Raw genomic sequence first — 24,691 nt, 5'->3', positions numbered from 1 at the left:
ACGGCCATATGTGGTTATATAATTGCAGAGGGGAGAGTTTACTGCCTTTTCCTGCGTATTGATATTAGAGCCCCTCTGCAAATATTAGTCTGAGGTGGTTTGATACGTTGGCAGTGATTGACACAGGCTAATTGAATTAGAGTGGAGGCAGAGACAGCACAGAGCTACATTAAGAGTTCCTACTCTGAAGGGGGACGTTCACGGCTCGTAACTCTACACTGTCTGTCTCCCAGCCATTATCATTCTCCAATGATCCACAAAATGAGTGTCAATCTCACAAGCAAAACAAAAACATTTTTGAGGTAGTCGCTCATGGCAGCATGTGGTCAATCACTCATTTTGTGGTCTTCAGTTAATAATGTGTAGTCTTCAATTAACCTGTCTACACAAACCGTTAACTCAAAGAAAAGATTCAGATGATTTACTGTCAAATTCCTCCCAGAAGGATGGCGATTAAGGATGGATCCTTTTGTGTTTGGGGCAGTTATCTTTCTGGGACTAACGGAGAGCTTTCAGGGCCCCAAAAATATCCTGAGTCCTGGCTGGGGCCTGCAGGGCTGGCTTAGGTTTAGCTTAGCTTTAGCCAGGATGCTGCAGTCTGTCTCTCAAGAACAGCTTTAGCTTGCTAACCAGAACCAGAAGTGTTCCCACCGATCTGCGCCAAAGAAGCCCCCGTCATCCATCAGAGAGGCTTAATGGTCAGCTGCAAAGGGGGGAGATGAGAGGGCATGCACAGGGTGTGGGAGAACGTCAGGTCTGTGGAGGACAAGGTCTGATCCCTGCTCCCTAGTGGGACAGTTAGCTGCAGGTGAAGGGAAGATGGACGAGGAGCAGAGCAGAACTGCTCATGAATCTTGGAGTTTCTTTCCATCCCATCATGCCTTCATGAAAAGAGCCAAGTCGGCACGGGCAGCCTCTTCTTAATATAAGAAGCAGTGATGTTCCTGGGCAACAGTTGCACTCAAAGTAGTGATGATGTTGATGCCTGCGCACCTGAGTATAAGTCATTTTGTCCGGATTTGCTTGTGGCTTTAAGTTGAAATGCCCTTTTGATCTTCTTGTCATAGCATTTCTGAGGCCAGAGTCAGGAACTTCATTGCTGAACAAACCTCATTCCCACAATGACATCAGCTCTGCCATATTACTCATAGAGAAATGCACGGAGCCACTCAAGTGGAAGTCAGAACTGCGCCCATTACACCATTACCAACAGGCAAAGTTCTCATAAACTGTTAAAGCTCCTCCCTTTAAAAAATCCTCACATCAACATCTTCCTTGGACACTGCAGCAGAGGTCACATAAGTCACATCGATGTACAATAGAAGACAGCACGCAAGAGTACACTGATGTCTCTACGCTCTCTCAAACCCCGCCCTCACTCTTCTCAGTATTTATAAAATTAAATCTATCAATCTGATAGCCTCACCTTAAATTCCCTTCCAAGTCTAACTTCAGGAATCACAGGTCAACAGTCAACTCTCTCACTGCAGTGGGACAGAAGTGGGTGGCCCGGGTGGAAAAAGCATAGTAATGCTGGCTGGTCAGTGAAGATGAATATCAGGGGAGAGATTAATGTGGCATATGAAAGATTCCCCTCATACCTTCAGCCTGAGTAGCTTGCTAGCAAGAGACTAGTGAGAGCATGGCCGGGGGCAGCTGGCAATGATTAGCTTATGATTCACTTTAGCTGCACATAGAGGCAGCTTGTAAAAATATGAACAGTATAACTGTTTCCTGAGTTTGTGCTGACAGCAGCTCCTGAGGGAATGGTGCTCTCTGCAGGAACACATGGCCACGCACTGGGTCTGTGCCAACCCGTGCATTAGCCACGCTGGCTAACAGCTAGCTTCTCCTTAGTGGACTAACACAAGGTGCCGCACAAGCTTCCTCAATTTTGTAGAGATGGACATGAAGGTTAAGTGCAGTCCACGTACAGTGTGCACTTGAATTGGATACCCAGATTAACATTTTGACAAGTAGAACGCGCTTGAATGAAAACATCCAGTGTTAAACAGTTCTTCAGCCTGTTGTCTGTTTTCAGAGCTGTACTTAAAGTTACCTAAATTTCAAGTTGTATTGATTTGCTAATCCTGCCAAATTTGGGATTGTAAAGTCCATCTCTTTGTTTCAAAACTAGTGGTGGAGAAACTTTTAAGATTTTTTACAAAATAAAAATAGCAACACACTATAACACACTATAAAATACCCTATTACAAGTCCTGCATTCATTTTTCTACTTTGATAAAAGCATAAATGCATTAGTAGCAGAATGATCAGAAGTACAAGTGTTTCTTTGGCAGCAGAATGGCCCATTACTGTTATATCATTGTATTAATATACTGATTAATTACAAACAGCATTGTATTACTGTAGCTGGTGGAGCTAATTTCTAACTTCTGGATAGTTTATTCTATAGTAATTTATCATATCTTATAATCTGATTATTTATCTTTTATCTGCAATGTAACCAGTAACTATGACTGTAGAATATTTACTTGCAACATGTGATTGATCAACTGACAGAAAATAAGCAACTATTTGAATAAACGTAAAATATTTGAATAAATGTACTTAGGTACCACTGGTTATTAGAATGATGAAATCCTAGGTTTAGATCAAATAATATGTTCTTTGGCCCAGGGCCAGTCCACCAAACCGTCCACCAAATTCCCTGAGATTAATTTGTAAATTTATGAGATGGGCAAACAGAAATAAGGACATACAGGAGCAAAAACACGACTTCTCTTATTGTGGCAATAAAAAGATCACCCCAAAGCATATTTTCATACAGTTTTATGATGATCTCTATTGGTAAAGGCAGAAACACTGGGAGTCTGAAGCTGTATCCCACTACTAACTCAAATGTAAAATAAATTCAGCATTGGCAGGAAAACCAATTTACCATCTCCCTTCATCAGTCCTTCTGCCAAATGCCCTGCACAAAGGTACTGCCAGCTACTGAGTGCTGGGTGGGACGTCCCTCATGCATGGAGCAGTAGGTCATATAGTAGGCTCCAGCCAGGCCAGCAATGAGCAGTCATCTAAGGGCTCGGCCGCCTCCAGCAACACTCTGTCATCACATTCGTATAGCGCTTAGTGCAAACCATATGCTTCAGCAGCACAGCGGCACATAGTAACACAGCAGCAGTTTATGTGTTGGCATTCCTGATATGCAGTCATGAAAGGGTACTAAGTAGCTGTTGAATATTTGGGGAGCTGACTGGCCAGCTCCCTTCTTTAAAGGCAGGCCTGTTGGCTATCAGTCTGAATTTGGACCAGATTGCTGTTTCATTAAGTTAATGTCAAATGTACAACATTCAATTTTTGACCATGTTGGGTTTCTTGTTAACTTTCACATTTAACATTTAAGTGTTTTAATAAATACCAGACCTGCTGCATACTGGTTTACTGAGTGATTTTATTAAAGATTTGCATTTAATATTCAATATCTCATTGCATATAGGTGCTGATGTAGCCCTTTACATTAAAGCACTAGTTTGACATTTTTAATAAGCAAATAACTATTTATTTACCTTGACAACATACAATTCAGACTTGTGCCATGTTGCACCCAGTATGCCTTCTATGACTGAGAAGTACTTTATGTTCTAAAAATGTTAATGTGATGATACAATTATAACTTTGAAGTGGTGTGCCCATTTAAATGCGTTATTTTCCCAGATTCTGTAGTCCCTTGTTGTAAATACTTTACAGTAATAACTAAAATAATTTAAAAAAATAAATAAATAAAAAAAGTAATAATCATCATGATAACAGCATACTTTTCATGTTAAACAATATGATGTTATGTAGACTTTGTCTCACATGCTGCTGAAAGCTTCTGCAAAAGCTCACTGAATCGTGCTGTGTAGAGCATTCATTTCTTTCTCTGGGTTTTTCATGGTCGAGCAGCTTAACTGTGATGCTAAATGGTGGAATTACAATCAGCGGGTATGACATTAATATTTCACCATTTGCTTTGACTCGTTCGATCTCCAGATTGCAGTTTCCCCAGCGCACAGTGTGACTCTTAGACGCTGAGAGTGGATAAAACTAGGGAGTGCGCTCCGTTTAAATATTTGACTGGGCTGACACAGAGAAAGCAAGTTGGAGATTATGTTCCTAAATGTGATTTGTGACCACTGTATAAAATGACAAACCTTTATTTAAATAATCAATATCCACAGAAATAAGCTGATGTTGAAACCTCAGTTGTTCTCCAGGCTGTTAAGAGTCCACAAAGTCACAAATATGTCATCTTAATATTTCTTCACTCAAAAGTCGTGAATGTAAACACTATTGTGCTTTTTTTCTCTCCAGGCCACAAAGCATGGGGTTACTGCAGTGGTGGGCGGTGTGTGTGTGTGTGTGTGTGTGTGTGTATGTTTCACTTGAATGCACACTCTGCTGTTTGTTGACTTAAGATCATAATATGTGGTAGGAGGAAGATTACGTGTGGGGAGCCCAAGTTTCCACACGCCTGGACTGTTTCTTCTTCTGTGTGCTAAGGATCACTAACTGCTCCACTGGGTTTGTCGGATCATGTGGTTGGCAGGCCAGCATGTAGCCCCGGCTTTGATTGGGATGTCATAATACATGAAGCATTTTATTGAGAAATTATTGAGATTGTCTCGAAAGGAATGAATGATGGATTGAGAGCTTTTCAATGTATGTTTCATCCCTCCTCTCTGTGTCTCCTCCAGAGTGTCGGGTCCCCTCCTGTCTCCTGGGATGAAACAGGGTACAGGGACCCCTCCTCCACTGGAGAAACAGCATATCCATCCTCACCACAAGCCCTACTCTCACTATCACCACCATCAGCCTGCCAACGACGGTAAGACCGACCTAAAGACATCAGGCTGAATGCAGCAAAACTTACTTTTCAGTAACTTTGGCTTTCATTTGAATTTTTTTATTGGCATGTCAATTAAATATCCTGATTTTTTTCCTGTGGCAGGTGATTAAATTACGTGTTACGTAAATTACGAATTAACTTGAAAATACTTGCATGCAAATACAATTCTGAACATCCCTATATCGCTATTGAAACCCTCACTGTACTACCAAACCCACATGAAAGGACTCAAAGAAAGGAAGTTGTCTCTTAGAGCAGTGATACTGCCCTGTGGCTCTGTCAGAGCATTTTTAGGACAGAGAGAGATTAGAGTCGTAGAGACAGAGTGGGAAAAACCACATGCCGGAAGCCTTTCCCCTGCGCTGAATTAGCCAACAAAACGCTGGCTCATGTATTCAGCTGTTTCTCAGCGCCCAAACACGGCAGGCTCAGCTGTCACTCTCGAGCCTTTTCCTAATGCTTTAAACACTGTTTTCCCTGTAAAGACTACACATGGACGTCTCTGTAACCATGCTGTGGTCAGGGAGTTGCGTAAAACTGCTCCAGGAAAGGCTGCCTTCCCATTATCGTGACTCCTGCGGTCGATTCTGAGTACAAACTGAGACGAGTTAGCGCAAACAAAAATATAGCATTGTCATAATTTGAGATCCACATTAAGTTTCATCTGGATGGAGCGGACGCTTACTGACCTTGGAAACAATCACCCATAGAGATTGGTGGCAGTCGATCAGGTCTGGCTTCTATTTTTCTCCTTTCTTTCTCCTCCCCACTCCTGTACATCCTCTCTCGTTTCCTAGAATACCAAGGCAGCTTTCAGAGCTGCTTCCATTTCGGAGACTCCTACAGGATGGAGCAGACGGTCGGTGGTGTCCACGTCCCAGGAGATTCACACGCCTACGCTTCCCATCAGCACAATGGCTTCCACATGTCTACTAGCAACACTGGCTCTGCAGGTGAGGCCATTCATCCCATAATGCTTTTACCTAGGATCTATATGCCAGAATGTCAAAACTCAACTGAGGGATTTTGACAAAATATTTGAACATGCTGCACTGCATCCTGTCTATTCCAGGCTTCAGCTTGACCCAGGAGCTGCAAAGTGGAGCAGGATGCCAGTTCTCTTCAAGCCCAGAGGAGAGCATTTTCTTCCAGGTGGGCAGCTTTGAACGCAGCCTGAGCCACATCTCCTCCGTCTACACAGAGACATAAGAGCAAGACTGGAGCAGGGCGCACTTCACCACACCTACTCTACTCCTCTGCAGTCCAACTCCTTCCAGATGCATTTGCACACACATGGATCACCTCTTCTCTTGTTCCCGTTTCTCTGTTTTTCTCCATAAGATATGGGTCACATACTGTATTGAAATAATTTTATAGTTCAATCTAATCAATTTAGGCGCCAGGTTGGATGAGAGCCATAAAGCTGAAACAGATATAAACAATTTTTTTAAGTCAGTTTAACATACAACAATGTGATTGACGACTTAATTACCCGACACTGATTGGTCAAGATGCTAATTACGTCCATCTAATACTCCAAGTAGGTAAGAACAGTGGATCCCAATCCCCTTATTACAAAGTTTTGAAGATATGTCTTTGCAACGAATCATCACCATTTTTTCCCTTGTATTATGTGAATTTAAAAAAAAAAAAAAGATTTTATCAAGTAACTCACAAGACAAAAGGTCAGAGATCAGAGGAAAGTCTTGCAAAATAAACATAATTGGATACAGAGAAATGGATGTATTTCTGCTTTCCTATTCTGTTAATAATTATCTTCAGATATGTTGTGCAAACTTGTCACTTTTAATGAAGGAACAACATGATTCAAGGAGATTATAATGAAGTTGTCTTTTTTTTTTTGGTCCAGCCTTATTTTTAGTGACGAGGGAGCTGAAGAATGACGATCTTTGAAAATATCCACAGGCTTTCTTTCTCAGATTCAGAATCACTTTTGTTGGCCAACTCCAAATCATGTACAATGATTGACTTCATTACATTGGTGCTAAGACTTGCACACGTACAGTACAATCAGACCAAGTTTACACACGTAGTTTTTCAGCTTTAATATATAAATGTTAAATGCTAAAAAACTTCTGAATGGACTTCAAATGAAACGTCCTCTCCATCCTCATGTTTTTTTTCTCTCTCTCCAATCTACATCTTTCAATCTATTTCAGACTGAAGTGTAGAGACGAATATATCATTTTGCTGTGTTGTTTTAACAGTGGAAAAAATTTGTTTGCATTTCTGTATTTTGTTAAGTGTTTTTTGTTGGGTTTTTTTTGCTTTTGGATTTATCTCTGGAGGAGGGTTTGGGCTCATAAATTCTGCAATAATGCAGAGAAACCAACCTACTTTATTGTTATTATTATAATATTATTATATGTATAAAATGTACAGTTTGTTTACAACAATAATTTGTTTGTCATTTCAAGAAATAAATAATTGAATGACTGTTTGTTTGACCTATATGACGAATACAAAAAAATGCCGGAAATAAACATTGATATGTCTATAACATATTTATATAACGGTAAACAAATTTGACTGTAAAGCTTATCTGACAGGTGATGATGAGCACCATGAGAAAAACATGCAGACTGTGGGCATGTTGTGCCCTCCAATGGACCCAGGTAAGTACTGCATACACAGGAAACAAAATCCCTCCAGCTGACACAACACTCCTGTCTCAATGTCATGTCAGTGCCTCTCAAAGCCTTGGTGTGGTTGTGCGCATAAAAATCATCTCCACGTTTTATTTCTGCTTCTTCTTGGTGAGGTAGCTCTGATAATAGAAGTTACTGAAAAGGATGATAAGAGTGACGCAGTAACCAAACACCACTATGTTCATGGAGTCGGGGAAGTCGCAGTCCGTGAACAGGTTGTAGCCCGTGTGCAGAAGAAACATCATGAACTGCATCTGGAGAGGCCGAAAAGAAAGTTCACGTTGGTGTATGTTACTTGACAAACACAGAGTGTGTACAGCTAGTCTCATATGGAGCAAGAGGAACTCACCAGCTGCAGAGAGGTGAGGTACCGCTTCCACCAAAGGTACTTCTGCATGTGAGGGCCGAACGCAGCCAGGCAGTAGTAAGAATACATCACAATGTGGACGAAAGTGTTGACCAGGCCGATGAAAAAGGCTGTGTGATGTGGTACAAATCAACGGATGTTAAAAAAGTCATGGTGGAAATAAAAGAGTACCTTGTTTTGAGTATTAAAATTCAATACAGCTAAAAAACTGAGAAAATAGATTGAGAATAGATTGTCATAACTGATAGACATTTCAACCTTAAATAATATGTTTTAAAAATGAATCTCTAACAGAGTGAGGCAGCAGACACACAGTAGACTGACACAAAAAGACACTGCAGTTTCTGAGACTTTTTGTTTGGCTTTTCAGTTGCATTGGACAATGTAATATACTTTTATAACAATATACATCTAAACATTAGATCAGAGAGTATGTTGTTATGAGTTTCTGAGATATTGGAGGACTTCTTGTTCCTGGAATGAAATGTTTCCTGTTCCCCGCTTTAGTTTTGGCATATTTTGTCTACTTTGGTTTGATACTTTTGACGAACAGATACCGTTTTTTTGAGGGAATGGGGTTGTTTGCTGTGACTGTTGTGAATAATATCCTGTGTCCTCTTGTATGTTGTTTTTGTGTTTTTGTCCTCTACTGCAAATCAAATTTCCCCTTGAGGGACAATAAAGATCTGAACTGAGCTGAACTGAACTTTTACAACTCTGTTGTTGTTAGTTTCTTTTAGTTTTTTTCTGTTTTATTTCAATTAGCAGGCGTTCTGTTGGGTTGTTTTTCTACACTAAGTTTTGGCACACAATTAAATAATCATACTTAAAGTGCACACACAACCTTGAAGAAAATCTACCTCACTTTGTCCTAAGCTCCTCCGGGCAAAACTGGATGCCTGTCATGATTGCTATAAAAACAGTCAAATTAAAGGTGAATAAATACCAGCGTAAATCACTGATTCTCTGCAGCGTCCTTCAAAAATCCTTATTCATCAAGCTCAAGTTCAGTGTCTAGCTTAGGGGTGTTTTCACAGGAGTAGACACATAATTGAAGTAATAATTGAAGAATAACACTGGCATTATTCTAGTTCTCTTGCTGGTAGCAAACATGTAAAAAGACCAAAACCAACTTTGTGTCAGTCTGTCTCTCAGTGGTTTCAAACTTTCCTGCCCTGTCTACTGCACTCAGCACCAAGCCCATTTGTCTTTACAGAAGACATGAATCTTTAAAAATAGTTCAAATTCCCAGAATTTTATAAAAGAAAAAGAAAAAGAAAAACAACGAGCCCAAAAAGCTATCATTATAAATCTTTCAGTACCTTTCTAATCCTCTTCAAATTACTCTCCTTGAAATGCGATCTCAAATTCCTGGAAACATTTTCTGTAGTCTTCTTGTGTCACTGTGTCCTGCGCTCCTTCCCAATTTTATCTTCACTAAGCTGTAGGCATACGCTACCTAGTGGCAGATCCTACAACCTACTCCTGTACACATTTGGTGCTCTAGCCAAGTGAATATTTAGCAGACGGTGAATGCAGGAGTGACTGAAAATAAACTACAATACCCATAGTCATGATAATGACGGAACGTGTAACCCAGTACACCATTTTTGGACAACAATGGAGCATTGTGGCACTTTATCTGACCGTACCCATCGATAATCACTGAAAGTATGGCACATATAGTACATCACAATAGTTGACTTACACTGGCCTCCAGCCACATACTTGACACCTGCCCACCAGTTGAAGATCATGGTGCCATGGTGGTAGACATGAAGGAAAGTCAGCTGGCTGTTCTTCTTCCTCAAGATGAAAAAGAGCTGTTCATGGAAAGTGAAGCAGTGGAGAATGTTAAAAGTTTCAATTCTTCATTCTTGCACGTCTGGCTTTCACTAATGCTGATGATTTTTTAACAAAATGTGTACCGTGTCGCTGAGCTCTATGACTTTGGAGAAGAAAAACCACCAGCAGACTCTGGCCATCTAGGGGGAGGAAACAATGGCAGGATGCAGAAATGAAAATTGTACTATGTTACTGAGTGGCTAAATGTAACAAGTGAGAAACTTGCTTACCCTCACTGCCAGTGGGCTGGTGCTGTAGTCTACAGACTGACAGAGGTAGCTGTAGTTTGAGAGCCATGAAGTGACCAGGAACTGATAAGTATAAAAAAAAGAATGACACCCTGTTCATTAACTCTACCATCATTAAATAGGAACAGATAACAAGACAGGAGCTGGAAAACTGAGTACTTTCATCATTACTGCACTCAAAAGCAGCACATACACATACACACACACACACACACACACACACACACACACACACACACCTCATGGAACATATAGGCAGACAGGCCGACCATGGCGAAGTTGTAAACAATGAGAACAACTTTGAGGTCAACGGGTTCCCTGTCTTTCATCAGACGAGGGCCGGCCCAGACCACACAGAGGTAAACCAGGAAGATGAGTGCCACAGGGATGGGCGAGTAGATCAGCAGCCACGGGTCAGTCCTCTTGTCTGGAACATGAAAGAGCCCCAAGTTAGATTTAGACTTTTTTTAAGGAATTTTTGTTCAGCCTGCACAGAAAATGTCATGTTTTTACAGTTTGTCTTCTTCCAGTTCAGCCTAGATGGCCTGTCATGCATCCAATTTTGTGAATGTAAACAAAATAATCAGAGTCAGAAAGCATAAGCATCAGTTTGGGTCCCCCAGCTCCTTCAAATCCCATCCGTCCACTACAAAAATGACTGTAACAAGATCAAATAATCTCAAAAGTGGCGCGGTTGCAAACCATGTGACATATACTATCAGGCTAAGCCACAAAGCAGTCATTGTGAAGAGGAGCAGAGGAGCACATCTGCAGGTCAATACTCTCACACACTCAGCACACACACACACGTTTGTTTTGACAGACTTGGAGTTTTTCCCCCACAACAACAGACATTAGTTTCGACAAAGCTAAAATAAAGCAACTTTAACAGTAAAGTGTGTTGATTATAAAGTTAACTGGATACGTAAGAGAATTTATAATCATACCTCCATTCTCCACTATCTTCTGGTGCAGAGACAGCACGCTTTCCCATGCAGAAGCCATCTGGAGTCATAAATAATGTTAATAACTGTATATTTGCAGAAACTATATTAAAACGTATAGGCAAGATGTACTCACTAAAGCTCACCTTGCAAAATGCAGATTTTATAGTCAGTGACGGAGCTGGAGAACGTTTGGACTACACTACACCTCAAACTTTGGCAAATAATTTTTAGCAACCAAAGTTCGACTTTCAGCACATCTGCAGCCAAATCCAGCTGCTCTCCCTGCGAGAAATGAATGACGAGCGACTGAAACACAGCTGCAAGTAGCCGGAGGCTAAACTAAAACTCATTACATTAAGAACACAGAGGTACAATGAGGAATTAGACTTCCAGCTGAGTAACTTTGAATCCAAGTGAAGAAAATCAGAGTTGGATCACTTCCTGTTTGTCAACTCTCGCTTCAGCTGATACTGACTCAGCACATTAGAGGGCGCTGTTTCCCCTGCATGTTTATTTGTTGCCTCAGTTTTGTATCACTGCATATGTATAAATTGCACTGGGTGTATTTTTAATTTATGATACTTTTGTCCAACTGGAGACAAGTTACCTAGTAAAATAAAGTTATATATAAAACTATTTGCTCACCAAGACTTTAAAATTCTATTAAAAGTCTGCTGCCTCAAATGAGTTTAAACTATAAATACTGTTATAGAGCATGTGACATTTGTGTATGTGATATTATTATGTGTATATAATATTTATATAGATTGCTAGTTGAGAACCTAAGATAATCCTCAGGACCATGACTTGCATCCATGTACAGGAGACAAAAGTAAAGTGATATGCAGACATACACCTAAGACAATACCATCTGCTGTGCTCAGTAACAGCAAATTATCATTTTGTCTCATCCAAGGCATGGAATAAAAGTTGTGTAAAATGAGGTACAATCAATTCTTCTGATATATGTTCCAAAATATTCTCTTCTCTTCTTGGAAGATTAATAACATAGCAAGCATATCACAAAAAATTTAAAAATAAGCGGTCATAAAAATGTCATATTTTATTAAAAAAGAATGTAATATTAGCATAAGAGTATACGAAGTATAAGTACATAATATCAAATTATTCAGTTCAGTTCTTCAAACATAAAAATGTAGATAATAAATGTGTTTTGAATGGAAGGACACATGCCATCAGCAGGTATGAAAACCAGTGGGGGGTTTTTTGCATCTGGACACTGTTCTCCAAAGTTGTTCTCTATTTTGCCCCCAAACCTTTTTAATTGAGTCTTTAAAACATGTAGTAAGCTGACATGAAATGACTTAAAGACTGCAATACTTATGTTGTATGCTAAAGCAAAAAGAAAAGATTATTACAATGAGGTCGTTAAAAATGTAGTACAATCCCTACAGAATATCATAGGAGCAACATACTAATTGTTCCTTTTTTCCCCCCAACACTGTATCACACTCTGTACTCTGTGTCACAGAGGTTCACTGTTAAAACTGTCAATTTACAATAACTGGTTGGACTTCATGTATTCATTGATGAGACCATAAAACCACAATATTTAAATGTGACAGCATAGCAGTGACACTTTTGACAAAAAGGTGCATATGTAAGGAAATGCACCATGTCAGACTTTAACAAGATTCTTCTTTCACTGTCTTGAAGAAGGAGCTGAGGGAAAGCTGCCTGCTACTGCCGTTCGCTGCACTCAGTTTGGGCTTTTTTGAGTTCTGTTGCCTCTTCTCGTTCTTTGGCCCAGTGTGCTTTTGCCTTTTTCCATCCTTAGAAGGAAGAGCAGAAACAAAATCCAAGGTCAAATCCGTCATTTGTCAAGGATTATATGAATATATAAAACACTTACCTTAGAGGCCTGTTTCTTTTGGCTGTCCAGAGAATCACAGAGCTTCACAATCTGCAAGAGATTTGACATGTTGATCTCATTCTTATATTGTTCACAGAGACAACACATGAACAAAATGTGGTCAAAATAAACTTAAATGACCAGCTGCAACTGCACTCCACATTCTCTGAGATCCAATTTATTAAGCGTGACAACCAGAGGATGTCTTTTTATTTTTATAGTTAATATTTCACATTACTTCCTATTTTAATTAATGTTTTTGCCCTAAGAAGTGTCTCTTGTTGGGGCACCAGAAGTGCATTTGGGGACATAGACTGTTGTTGAAAAACCATGTTTTCATTCAGTCATAATCAAGTGCACTCTGCAGGTACTACTAACCTCAATTACACAGCAGGGCTTCACATGCACACGCACACGCACACACACACACACACACACACACACACACACACACACACACACACGCACACGCACACACACACGCACACACCCACACCAACACAACAACATTATAAAACCTTTTTCACTCCTGTGGACACAGCAGCTTCCTGCAGAGCAGATCTGGAGAGCCACTGTGCATTTTCAGTCTGTGTTTGTGAGTCACCGTCCTTCAAACACACAATGTGAACCACGTATGTCTGGTGGATGTGAGAGAAGATATGCACCACCTGCAGACAAATGATCAGGATCTGTAAGAAGGTTGTTAAACAGCTCTAGAAAGAGTTTATTTGCATATAAAAGGTGTGCATGATAGGTGGTAGATCTAGGTTACCTCTCCCACATACTGGAAGAGGCCTTCAGTCAAATGGGTTCCCAGTATCCCTCTGATCTTAGCACATAGTGCCTTCTTCTGTTTAATCTCCGAGTTCTCTCCCTCCAGCAGAAGACTTGGAAACTCCCACAAGCCTGCCAGCAAACCTGCCAATACAAAAAATTGTTTGTCTTTGTTTCTTTCTTTAAAAATGCGCACTGCTGAAAGTTAAATGAAAACTACTGCGAAAATTTAACAGAATGTTTTTGTGTGATTTTGTTAAGCAGCTGAGACATGATTTTGGTGTTGGCGACCACAAACAGATTCGACACCAGTGTCCGATGTCCCAACACTGCAGGCACTGACCCTTGTTTGGTCTCTGTGTGAGCAGGTACATGTCCTCTCCCTCCTCTCCAGGTCTGATCACCACACAGGTCAGAGTTCGCTCCACTCGGGGCGGCTTCTTCGCTGGCTTTCTGGGGAAGTTCTGAACACCCAACTCATCGTCCCAGGGCTCCGACGGACACAATGGACATGTTTCACTGTTCACTGAGGGAGAGGAGAGAGAGAAAAGTACTTTAACATCATGACTAGATGAAAGTCTGGCAGAGAGCAAAGGAAGATGGACACTTACTACAGTCTTCTATATCAGGCAGGGCTGTCGTCTTCCTGTCAAGCTTTGCAAAGAGTTTCTTGGAGTTTTTCTTTTGTCTGTCATGAACCTGCACACACACAGACACAGACACACACACACACACACACACACACACACACACACACACACACACACACACACACACACACACACACACACACACACACAGTATAAGCATAACCTTTCCACTGTGGTCTAAGACATGAATGGTCCATGTTAGCTCTGGTTTCTTCTGTGTTCACAATAAAAGTTGCAAACCATCAACCATAAGTCACTCATGCTGGCTAACACTAGTTTCTACCTTGCAATATGAGTGGCAGTGAGTCTGTATGGGACACTGGCTGCACAGGGGTCCTTTTGGGGTGCAGACTCGAGCCCCGAGCTCCATCATGGCCTGGTTGAAGTCCCCTGGTCTCTCAGGATCAACTAGTGCATTAGCCAGACTCCTGAAATAGATGAGGTAAACATTTATAAAAGCCACAATTCTGTTTTTCTTTTTCTGCTTGTTTTTTTTCTTTCAGATTGTTTAGTAATATAGTTTCAAATCAATGTTCATTACTTTTTGCTATCATGGCTTTAAAAGGGTGAAAATCATATATGTATATGTATATGTATGGATGTATGGACATCCTTTTTGGGACACTTGTACTGACTACACTGGACATGCAATCTCCATTCCAATAAACAGATCTTTGAAAAAAAAAAACAACAACTAACAAAGGTGCAATGTATCACTGCACATTGACAGTATCTCTGGAACATTTATGAAGTAGTATTAAATGAAACTTCTTAACTACATTGATATGGTTTACAAAGAGTGACAATTATATTTCATTCTTTATTTTTCAGTGCCTTGAGCACATAAATTAGCTGATTTTAAAGTTCAGAAAGAGTACCTGGACTTGAATTGGAACAATTAAAACAAGAGATGGAAAAGAAAAGTGAGAGTGGACTGCAGCATTTAGGGCATAATCCAACAATTAGAGGTGCAAACTGAAAGAGTGTCAATCTTTTTTAACTGAAAGTACACTTTTTTTTGTATTGTCCGTCAAAGTCAAGATTCAAGTGCAATAATGAGATTAGTTTGGAATTTAATCTCACCAAAGTGCTTCTGTTACTGCAGGACTCGTGCTGTCAGCTCCGATGGCCCTCAGGCGACAAAGCACCCGAATCACATTGCCATCCACTGCTCCCGTAACCTAGGCAACATGGATCATTTCAGTCGTCAGTCAAAAATGAGGCAGCATAGCTATTGAGTAGCCTTAAAGTCAGCTCTGGCTCAAAGAAAACACATACTGTATAGCTCTGGTGCGGATGGGCATGTCTGCAGATGTGTGTGTGTGTGATAACTGACCTGGCCCAATGCAATAGAGCCTATAGCTGAAGCAGTGTAGCGTCCCACTCCAGGTAGCTGTTTCAGCAGGCTGTCAATTGTGCAAGGCATCTGTCCTTTAAGCTCTGACACCACCTGAAACAGAACAGGAACAACACTTTTAACACTGAGCACTGCTCTGTCTAAAACATACATTATAAATAAAACAAACATACAAGTGAAAATACAACCACTGAGGCACTGAGCAAATGAAGAAGGCAGCATTTGATCTGGTGTTTGATGTAGATGGACTAGAGTCACAAAGTATAACACAGACCTTTTGAGCTCCTTCGTGCAGTCTTTTTCCTCGTGAATAGTAGCCGAGGCCCGCCCACATCTGATTCACCTCCTACTCAAATTAGATCAATAAATTTAATTTGAATTCGATAGCATTTCAAAATCACCATCATCTTTACTGCTTTTTGTTATTTATTTACCTCTAATGTTGCAGCTGCAAGATCCTGCACTGTGGGCCACCGCTTGAACAGAGTAGAGATAGAAAGTAAAAGAGTGCATTCAATTACTGTTGCTATATTTAATATTGGTATAATATAAGTATTTCAATGTAGTAAATTCCTCAAAGTTGGCCTACCTTCATCCATTTGTTGTAGTAGCCTTTTACTGTGGCAACCTGGGTCTGCTGCAGCATGATTTCTGAAACCCACACTATTAAAAAAAAAATGAAAAAAACAACACATTAAACTTGTAACATAAAAAGGTGTCAGCTGCAGTTTTATGTAAATATGTAACGAATATTTTTTCTTACCTGCATAAGTCCTGATGTTGAGGTCTGGCTCTGTCATGGCCTGTCAGAGAAATACAGGAAGTCACTCAGTCATACTGAATTACTGCTGTACGTAGTAAATAGAGGCTTTTTTTCTACATTTCTTAATGGGAAAAATTATTTAAGTCTAGGCAATATAATCTCGAGGTTTATTTGCAAGACAAATGACATTTGACAAAGCCACCCTAATATAAATGAATAAGTAATGAATAAACTCATAAAATGAAGTAATAAAAATAATTTGCACAGAGAATTTGACAAAAAAAGCATTTTTTCTGTACAAGGACTTTTAAAAGACATGTTGGTGTAATTTTAGTGTGACCAATAAATTATGTGAGACACGGCTCTGACAGGATCATGAGAATATCCTTGTTAAAATATAAAAAGAGAGTTTCTATTTGTTCACTGCATTTACAGTATGTAACAGTAACCATGATTTGAGCCAAAATCACTTAAACATTGTACTTACACTCATGTATAATAAAGACATTGTGTATAAAAAAAAAAAAGCCATTGTTTTTACCAGAGTCCTCCATGGCAGCTCTCTCTTGTCTCTGTTGTACCAGTTCAGGAGCTGAGACCTCAGCAGCACCACATTAGCAGGATCAGAGAAAGTGTGGTACGTGGAGGGTGAAGCAGCGTTCAGGGTTTTCTCTGAAGAACCATAAAAACACTATTCTCATTCAATCTAAACAAACCTTTTAAAAGCAAAATTGCAGTTTGTGACTGTGATGTGAAGTTTTTAATGTTGTTTTATGATGGAGGAAACATGGATATTATTTCAATAAAATATAAAGTGTAGGAGCAATTTTTTATTAATACTGTTTGATAAACCTCCTGCCACTTGGGGGAGCTAGGCCACTGTCAATAACACCAATGTATTGGAAACAGTACACATTTAGTTATGTTTGCACTCACCAAAACCATGAGCACATCACAAATCTGAGTTCAAGGCATGAACCTACGAATAGGAATCTTATCATCACATCTAGTTTGCAGGCTAATCTCTCACCAGTATACAACTAACAAAGGTGTGATGAGAAAACTTGAAGCCTTCAGAGCACAAACATTGACAATGGACTTTACTGTGAAGGAGGAAACATCTTATGTCCAACAGGTACTTTTGACATGAGCAATATTTGCATATTCTTAGATTCTGTATTTGACAGTGAGGGCGAAGGAGATGTAATTTAACGTTTTTTTTTTTTTTTTTAATAGTACAAGAATTTTTACACACACACACACACACACACACACACACACACATATCTACAGGGGACCCCACAGATTAAAGCTTAGATTTTCTAGATGGAGTTTTGAATTATAAATTCTGAGCCTGTGAAAAGAACAACTTTGCAATACATTCTAAAGAAATGTGGCATTATCTTCACAACTGTATACTGCGTGGTTATTTATGCATTATACACCGAGCAGGGTTATATAAGGTCTGTCCCTCTAATGATGCGTGAAGCAGCAAACGGAGTCTTAAATACTACGTTAAATAACATTCATGTGTTGCATTACCTTCTTTCACGGTTGACTTTGACTTCTTTCGCTTTGCTTTTACAGTTTCTGCCATTTCCAGACTGGCTCTCTTGCCTTTTTGCATCACTGAACCTAACCTGCTCATAGTCAAATTCCACATGAAGCAACTTTCTAATACATTTTCTCTTCGCACAGCAGTCTTGTTTATCTCATGGGTTGATTTTGGCTCCCGCCACGTTAGAAACTCCCAGTCACTCTTCGTCCAATCAGATACGAGGAAGCAGAGGACTGCGCGTGGCGTCATCTCCGGTGGGAGCATAGACACAATAAAGATGACTTTACTATGTCTATGGGTGGGAGGGTCAAAATAATAATGCAGAGTTTTTATTATAGCGTCTGTTTCGTCTGTTTACAGTGTTCAAGTTGTTTCACATTTTCCTAGATTACAGGATATATTTACATTCATATCTTAAATACCCATATGTAAATTAGCATTTATAAATGTGTAAACATGGAACATAAAAAAAAACCCATCATGATTATTTTGTGTAAAAATTGTAAAACTTGCAGTAAAAAAGTAAAGTCTGCTTTTATCATATGAAAATATATTGTCAGCAAAGGAATATCCATTTATGGTGATCCTGTATTAAAACGGATCATAGATAAAAACATATTTGAAATCCAAACTCCAAACTTTCTGTCATAATTTCACAAATTATTAAATCAAACAGGTAAACAGCATAGGTTAATAATAACACAAACGCATCATTCCCACCATTTGTTTTTATTTGAAACATCTGCATCATTAAAATGATTATTCTTATAAATTATTTTTCTTGTCAGCCTTCAGAGTTGTTACCATCCAAAACTGAAAAACAAAGATTGACAAGAAAAACATTCAGTCATTCTCACTTACACAGGAAATAAAGACCAAACAGTATAAGAAGAGATAAACTAACTATAAATCATTACCTTCAGTTATTTTAATCTCTTCTGACAGCAGGATCGCTGCTTGTGTTTCATCTATATTCATGTACAACGCCTCGGCTTTGTTCTGCAGAGAGAAGGTGTTTGAATGAGTATCTCCTTCCAACAACTTCCACACTGACCACTACGATCACAGTACTTAGCAAGTTATTACATCTTACCATGAAGGCTTCATACAGTGTACTGCCCATGACTCTATGCACATGTTCCTCAATAACTGGAAACGACTGAACAAAGTGCTGGGCAGAGATGAAGGCAGACATTAATGGTTAGCATGGAAGTGTGCTTATGTGTTGTGTATGAAGGTTTGCATTAAGTGATATAGTACTACATTGGACAAACCTACAACAGTGATAAAACCTACAACATGTTTACACAACAAGAAATCTGCTCTATTTATATCTGTGCTCCCACTGCTGAGCTATTTCCTGGATACTGACACATCATTCTCTTATAAACCTATCAGAGTTTTTTAGGAAAAGATTACATGAAGAAGGTGGGTGAGCAGTCCACACAGTGTAAGTTATTTGTGTTTTGACTTTTGCACACTCATGAGAGATTCTTCAACAGTGTGTATAAATTACAGGGCGCAATGTATTGTCCTTGGAATACAAGCATGTGTAAAAGTATATGAAACCATACAGTATGTGTACCTTCAAGGCCAGACTGGCTTGTATTTGAGCATCAATGTGTTCTCTGTTGCCCACAATGCACAGAAGATGCTGGATCATTCCAATAGAGAGAAGCTCATGAGAAACCTCTTTACTTTCTTCAGCCAACAACCTTCAACACAATAAACATTATAAAATATTACAGTGCAAACAGAGATACAGACAATTAAAGTCATTAGTAGTTTACTGGCAACATAAATTGTCTGGGTAATATGTTCACAATGTGTAAGCTATATGTAGGACCATACCGTATAGCTTTTGCTGCTGCAGCTTGTTGCACAAACACAGACAGAGAACCAGTCATTTTGTTGCTCTCAGCCGCTGGTGGGATTTTACATGACACGTCAGCATGTAAAAGTTAGCTAGGGCTTACTGAAAAAAAGCTATCATATAAATTGAAGTACTTGTGTTAATGTAAAAAATGTACACCTCTGCTTCAGGCATTATTGAAATAGACACCATTAATTGTCACTAATTGGGTTGCTACATCAGTCGTTAGTAAAAGTCGTTACAAAAACAACGGACATCAAACAGCAAAGTGTCACCTTCTGTGATCTGGTGCTGCTGTACGTCTTCCTTAGTAGGTCTCAGCAGAGCCACCAGGCCACTGAGCAGCATCGGCCTTACATCAAAATTCATCAGATCTAAAATTAGATTAATAGCTGCCAGAGAGATGCACAAGGTAAAAATACAGGATAGCAATTTTTCCAAAAGCAAGTGCTTTATCTGTAACTTTATCTGTAATTTCAGAGTTTTAATACGAAAAACACACTGAGCACAAAAACACAATTTATGAGTCAAAGCAAAAGTTTACTGCCATCAGGTTTTAAATATCTGCTCTGCCTGCAGGTGTGTTTACCTTCATGCTGAACCTCCAGGTGCATGGACCTGAGCATATTCAGCAGAGGTCCTACAATGCTGTGATGGGCTGTCTTCATTTTGGACTGGTGAGAGAGAATGATAAGAGATTTATTGTTTTTCTTCTCATAATTAAAGACATGTTTTGCTAGGCTATCATTACAAAACAATATCTGTTTTTTAGAACACAGGCTTAATAAAACTATTCTTGAAAAGATAAGGTTCAGTGTTTGCAAGTGCGTGAGTGCAAATGCATGGTCTTTGTGTGCATTCATTGGCTTAACCTGCACGGTCCGTAAAGTGTGCAGGACCAGCTGCTGGGCCTTAGGAGAGCTACAAGCCATGAGGGCGATCAGGCCTTTGTAGACTTGGTTTTGGTATTTTGGGTTTCCATGGGACAAGGACTCTAGCAGGGCCCAAGCTGTCTCTTGGGTGTCATCTATGTTTGATTTGATCAGGCACTCTGCAATGGCTTTCACACCTGCAAGAGTGTAAAAAAAATAAAGAGGGCAAAGCGATTATACTACTACTAAAGCTCCTGCAATGCTAAACAAATTGTATTGATGCAAATGTTAAATGGAAGACACAGATTCAGTAATCTGATTGTCTAACTGTGTTTTTTTAGTTTTTTTTTAAGAAGTTTATCTGATTCTTTATCAAATTTACCATGGCTTTCACAGATAATCTCTTTGTACTTGCGTCCAGCATTTGAAACAGTGAGCAGAAGACATAGGGCTTCTGTTTTGTCCTCCTCTTTGCTCTGAGGATGGTTCAATATGTCCAGGAGAGTGAGAACACCTCCATCCTCCAGGAACTCCATCAGGTACTGATCACTGTGGAACATCAGAAAGGTGGGTCACTGATACTGAACTTCATAGTGAGTCTAGGCTTATAGGTGGTTATATATGATTTTATCTCACTCACTGGCTTGATGCAGAAAGAAAAATCCTGATTGCTTTCAGTTGGGGTCCCAAGAATGTCCCAAACATATACCTTAATATTTTAGTGAAGGAAGGGATCTCAGGAGGAAACAGGCTTACTCACTACAGTAACTAGGACGTTTCTTTTGTTGTACATGTATTTATGTAAAGTTTGATTACAGCCACAATATAGTAACATGTATGCAGTATAATACATGGAAATGAGTAGAAAAAACAATTGTGAACAGAACTCCCCATGAACAGCCAGTATTTTCAATCGGGTGCTGGTCAGTTACATCTTATGTGAAAATCTAAATAACCACCACACCAAGAAATGACTTTACTGTGACTTTATTAGGGATGAACAACATAATAGCCTGTAGCTTTTTCACGTTCACTAAGCAAAATTACATGTCACATTACAGTGACAGTCTTCATTTTTCAACATTGTTTCAACGTTTTTGTCAAAGGTGAACATACTTTCAAAAAACCTGACAATAATTTTACTCAAAATTACATTTTTCTACGGAGCCCGTAAAGGATCATGGTAAAGGAAAAAAAAATTTAATTGTGGCCACAATATAGCTATAACGTGCGCACGAAATACTAATTCGTGGCCACGAGATACTAATTCGTGCGCACGTTATAGCCTACTTATTTCGTGGCCACGAAATAGGTATAACGTGCGCACAAAATACTAATTAATAATATTAATATCATTCCTGGGTGCTTGGTGCACTCTCAATGCATCCCGTATTTCTGGTGACAGCTTCACATTGTAGAGCTCTGAAACTTTAAACTTGATGCAGCTGATTTAAACATTATGCTCAAGCTCTGACACTGTCCTATGAAATCACTTTAGTATTTGGCAAATCAAAGTGGAATGATTTTTATTGATCAGATATTATCTGTGGTAATAAAGGATTGCGCAATTTTCTAATCAGGGTTCTATTAGCTGTAATATAGCAGTGTAAACCGGACTTCAGCAAATCAGGAACAAGCATAAAGATCATCAAAGTGATAACATAATGGTTTAAAGGAATTATAGCACATTTCGTCAGACTGATCAATAATTTAGTGAACTTTTAATCTTCTGTGATTTTATTGAAGGACAAATGTCCAGAGAACACTACAGACACATTCAGTAGTTCAGTCAGTGCAACAACAACCTGCAAATCAATACAAACTAGATTCTGATCACTGATAGGCTATAGGTTCCCTTGGCAACGTGATACATACAGTGAGCGTTATTGTAACTGCACGGCTTCATCCGGTGGCATCATTAAATGCCGCGGTTCATATAACCTGACTGATAGGGGACCTAGTGGCTAATCTCAACCTAAAAATATATCTCAATTATCTGTGGAGAGAGAAGTTAATATTTTCATATCACAGGAAAAAAACCTCAAATCCTGTGTTTCATTTAGTCCATAAGGTTCAAAGATAAGGTTGAATAATAATTTAAAAAAATTGTTGATAGGATAACATTGAAAGGAGTTATGATCTAAATGGAAAATGAATAATTGTGTGCATGAGCCCAACCCATTGCTGAGGAAAGGATACGTGAGTCTCACCCATGTAGTGAGTCGAGCCAGAAAGAGACTGGAAACCTGTGCAAACTGCAGCTCCAGCTCATAAAACGTCTTCCCGGTGTTTTGAGTCAGAAAGCTGTTCAACATGTGGCTGCGGACCTTGCTGTCACCGCGGTCCCACTCTCGAAGAAAACTAAGCACTTTGTCGATGTTAGCTTGTTCTTCATGTGGTGACATCGTCCTTGTTTTTTCACGTTGCAGAACGAAAGATAACGTTATAAAGTTTATTAAAAGAACTAGAGCTAGGCAGAGTCTGGCTGTAGCTTCCCTACGAACGAAAAACTATTTTATCTGTCTAAATTAGCTACATTATCATGTTGTCATGGGCTTGATTTGTTCCTCCGTGTGGTTTCTTATATACAGTCTATGGTGTGGTGTTAGTTTAGGGCAGCTAGGTAACGGTCGCCTAGCAACGCCCCACAAGCAATTGAATAAAATATGCTTTATTGGTGTGAATGTGGGAGACATAATATTACCAAAGCATCAAATAATAATGAGAAATCCTTTCTTATATACAGTCTATGGAGAAATCTCCAAAATGTAATAACTTAATCTAGCTCCAAACATTGAGCAACCTGTTTGCGCTGACAGGGGGCGCCGTTAGGACGAAGTTAGGAAGATAAAGGGTTTGTGGCTGGCAAGGGTCCTAAAAACTTTTTTTTTCTTTCAATATTAGATTTTTGACCTGTCCACCGTAGAATATTGAATTTACAATATACTAATAAAGCTGACGGTTTCCTTTTCTTTTCTTCTTTTTGGCAAAAAATAAACATCCTGAGAGCCACTGTAGTGCCCCAGCCCCCATATTTTCTTGAAATGGTTTGATCCTGCCCCCAAACCAGGCAGGAACAGTACATGCTAACAGTCACCTACAACTGAGGGGAGCCAGTGGATTGTCAGGCCTCAGTTTCCCAAAGAAAAACCTGGTTTAAACAAAAAGAAAGACAAAAGAGAAAGAAAAGATGACAGTTTGTAGGTGTAGTTTGTGAGTGGTGGAAATTCACTAATGGATTGGTTCCTAAATCTAGTAGACTTTCTTTTGATTTTATGACTAGGGAATTGATGAAAGAGGCAAGTTCTGCTCCCCTAACATTAGTTAATTAATAAACTAAATTATGAGTGTTTACATTTCTTTATGCTTTTAGCTGACATTTAATCAATGTAGGCAAACTTTTAGCAAGCTAGTCATATTTGATTGTTGTTCCTGCCTCTCTCTGTTGTGCCAGGCCTTACAGATACAGCTTCAGGCCTGTTGTTTCATTAAATATCATATTGAATGTTCAATTTAACGTTTATTCACGTGAATGTCAGGAGTCAACCAGGAGGACAACAACAACAGCATGTGTCAAGATCACATTTTACAAATCTCTCGAGACTCAGGCTGGGTATAGCAACGGTCCATAGTCAAACCAGTACAATAGTATAGCTGTTTACAAGGCCCAGCAGCCCTTTTACCCCATCCGCCTTCCAAATGAAGGGGGAGTTGAGCAGCAATGTCTTGAATGACATGCTAGTTGGCCTAATTGCAGGGGATCTAAGGGAAAATATTTTGTATTACTATTATGAAGAAGAAGAAAAAAAGATTAAATCTTTGTCAGTGATGAGAATTGATAATATATTTAGTTGGTAGTGGCGGCATGGTGATTATGTTCTTTGATTTGTTATATATTATATATGTTGAGTTTTTTTAATTGAAGAGTGTTTATTCAAGTTATATTCATTTTAAGTTATTCATCAATGTTAAGATCATTTTCCATTCAAAAATGTTACTATTAAATTAGCATTTAGACTGTAAAATATGGCCTTTAGCCT

At 39.3% G+C, this 24,691-nt stretch overlaps 3 protein-coding genes across 3 annotated transcripts in view; 1 reads left to right on the top strand and 2 right to left on the bottom strand.

Moving 5' to 3' along the window:
- Positions 1-6,164, top strand: part of LOC133984789 (zinc finger protein GLIS1) — a 72,628-nt gene extending 66,464 nt beyond the window's left edge. The window contains exons 9-11 of the mRNA XM_062424263.1: positions 4,704-4,834; positions 5,653-5,808; positions 5,928-6,164. Coding sequence (XP_062280247.1) covers positions 4,704-4,834; positions 5,653-5,808; positions 5,928-6,064 — 424 coding nt within the window. The 3' untranslated portion in view covers positions 6,065-6,164. The remainder of the gene's footprint in view (positions 1-4,703; positions 4,835-5,652; positions 5,809-5,927) is intronic.
- Positions 6,165-6,720: 556 nt separating this feature from the next.
- elovl8b (ELOVL fatty acid elongase 8b) lies at positions 6,721-11,332 on the bottom strand. Its single transcript, XM_062424014.1, has 8 exons — positions 11,075-11,332; positions 10,932-10,989; positions 10,224-10,411; positions 9,967-10,047; positions 9,820-9,876; positions 9,600-9,714; positions 7,874-8,001; positions 6,721-7,778 (listed from the first exon to the last, which is right to left on the bottom strand). The coding sequence occupies exons 2-8, from the start codon at positions 10,987-10,989 to the stop codon at positions 7,614-7,616; spliced, it is 792 nt and encodes a 263-aa protein (XP_062279998.1). The 5' UTR covers positions 11,075-11,332; the 3' UTR covers positions 6,721-7,613.
- A 1,245-nt stretch (positions 11,333-12,577) lies between these two features.
- Positions 12,578-23,056, bottom strand: mutyh (mutY DNA glycosylase). The gene is made up of 26 exons (XM_062424262.1): positions 22,851-23,056; positions 21,292-21,360; positions 21,034-21,200; positions 20,652-20,848; positions 20,369-20,453; positions 20,055-20,171; positions 19,758-19,830; positions 19,492-19,621; positions 19,000-19,077; positions 18,824-18,905; positions 18,711-18,719; positions 17,891-18,139; positions 16,890-17,020; positions 16,349-16,388; positions 16,175-16,248; positions 16,020-16,061; positions 15,860-15,931; positions 15,565-15,678; positions 15,312-15,409; positions 14,512-14,656; positions 14,190-14,277; positions 13,922-14,104; positions 13,577-13,722; positions 13,323-13,472; positions 12,805-12,855; positions 12,578-12,724 (listed from the first exon to the last, which is right to left on the bottom strand). The coding sequence occupies exons 1-26, from the start codon at positions 23,054-23,056 to the stop codon at positions 12,578-12,580; spliced, it is 2,943 nt and encodes a 980-aa protein (XP_062280246.1).
- Between the last annotated feature and the right edge of the window lie 1,635 nt (positions 23,057-24,691).

The sequence above is a fragment of the Scomber scombrus genome, chromosome 8 (assembly GCF_963691925.1).
Source record: "Scomber scombrus chromosome 8, fScoSco1.1, whole genome shotgun sequence".
NCBI classification, from domain to species: Eukaryota; Metazoa; Chordata; class Actinopteri; order Scombriformes; family Scombridae; genus Scomber; species Scomber scombrus.
Note: the sequence above shows the minus strand (reverse complement) of the source record. Positions and strands in the feature narration are given on the sequence as shown.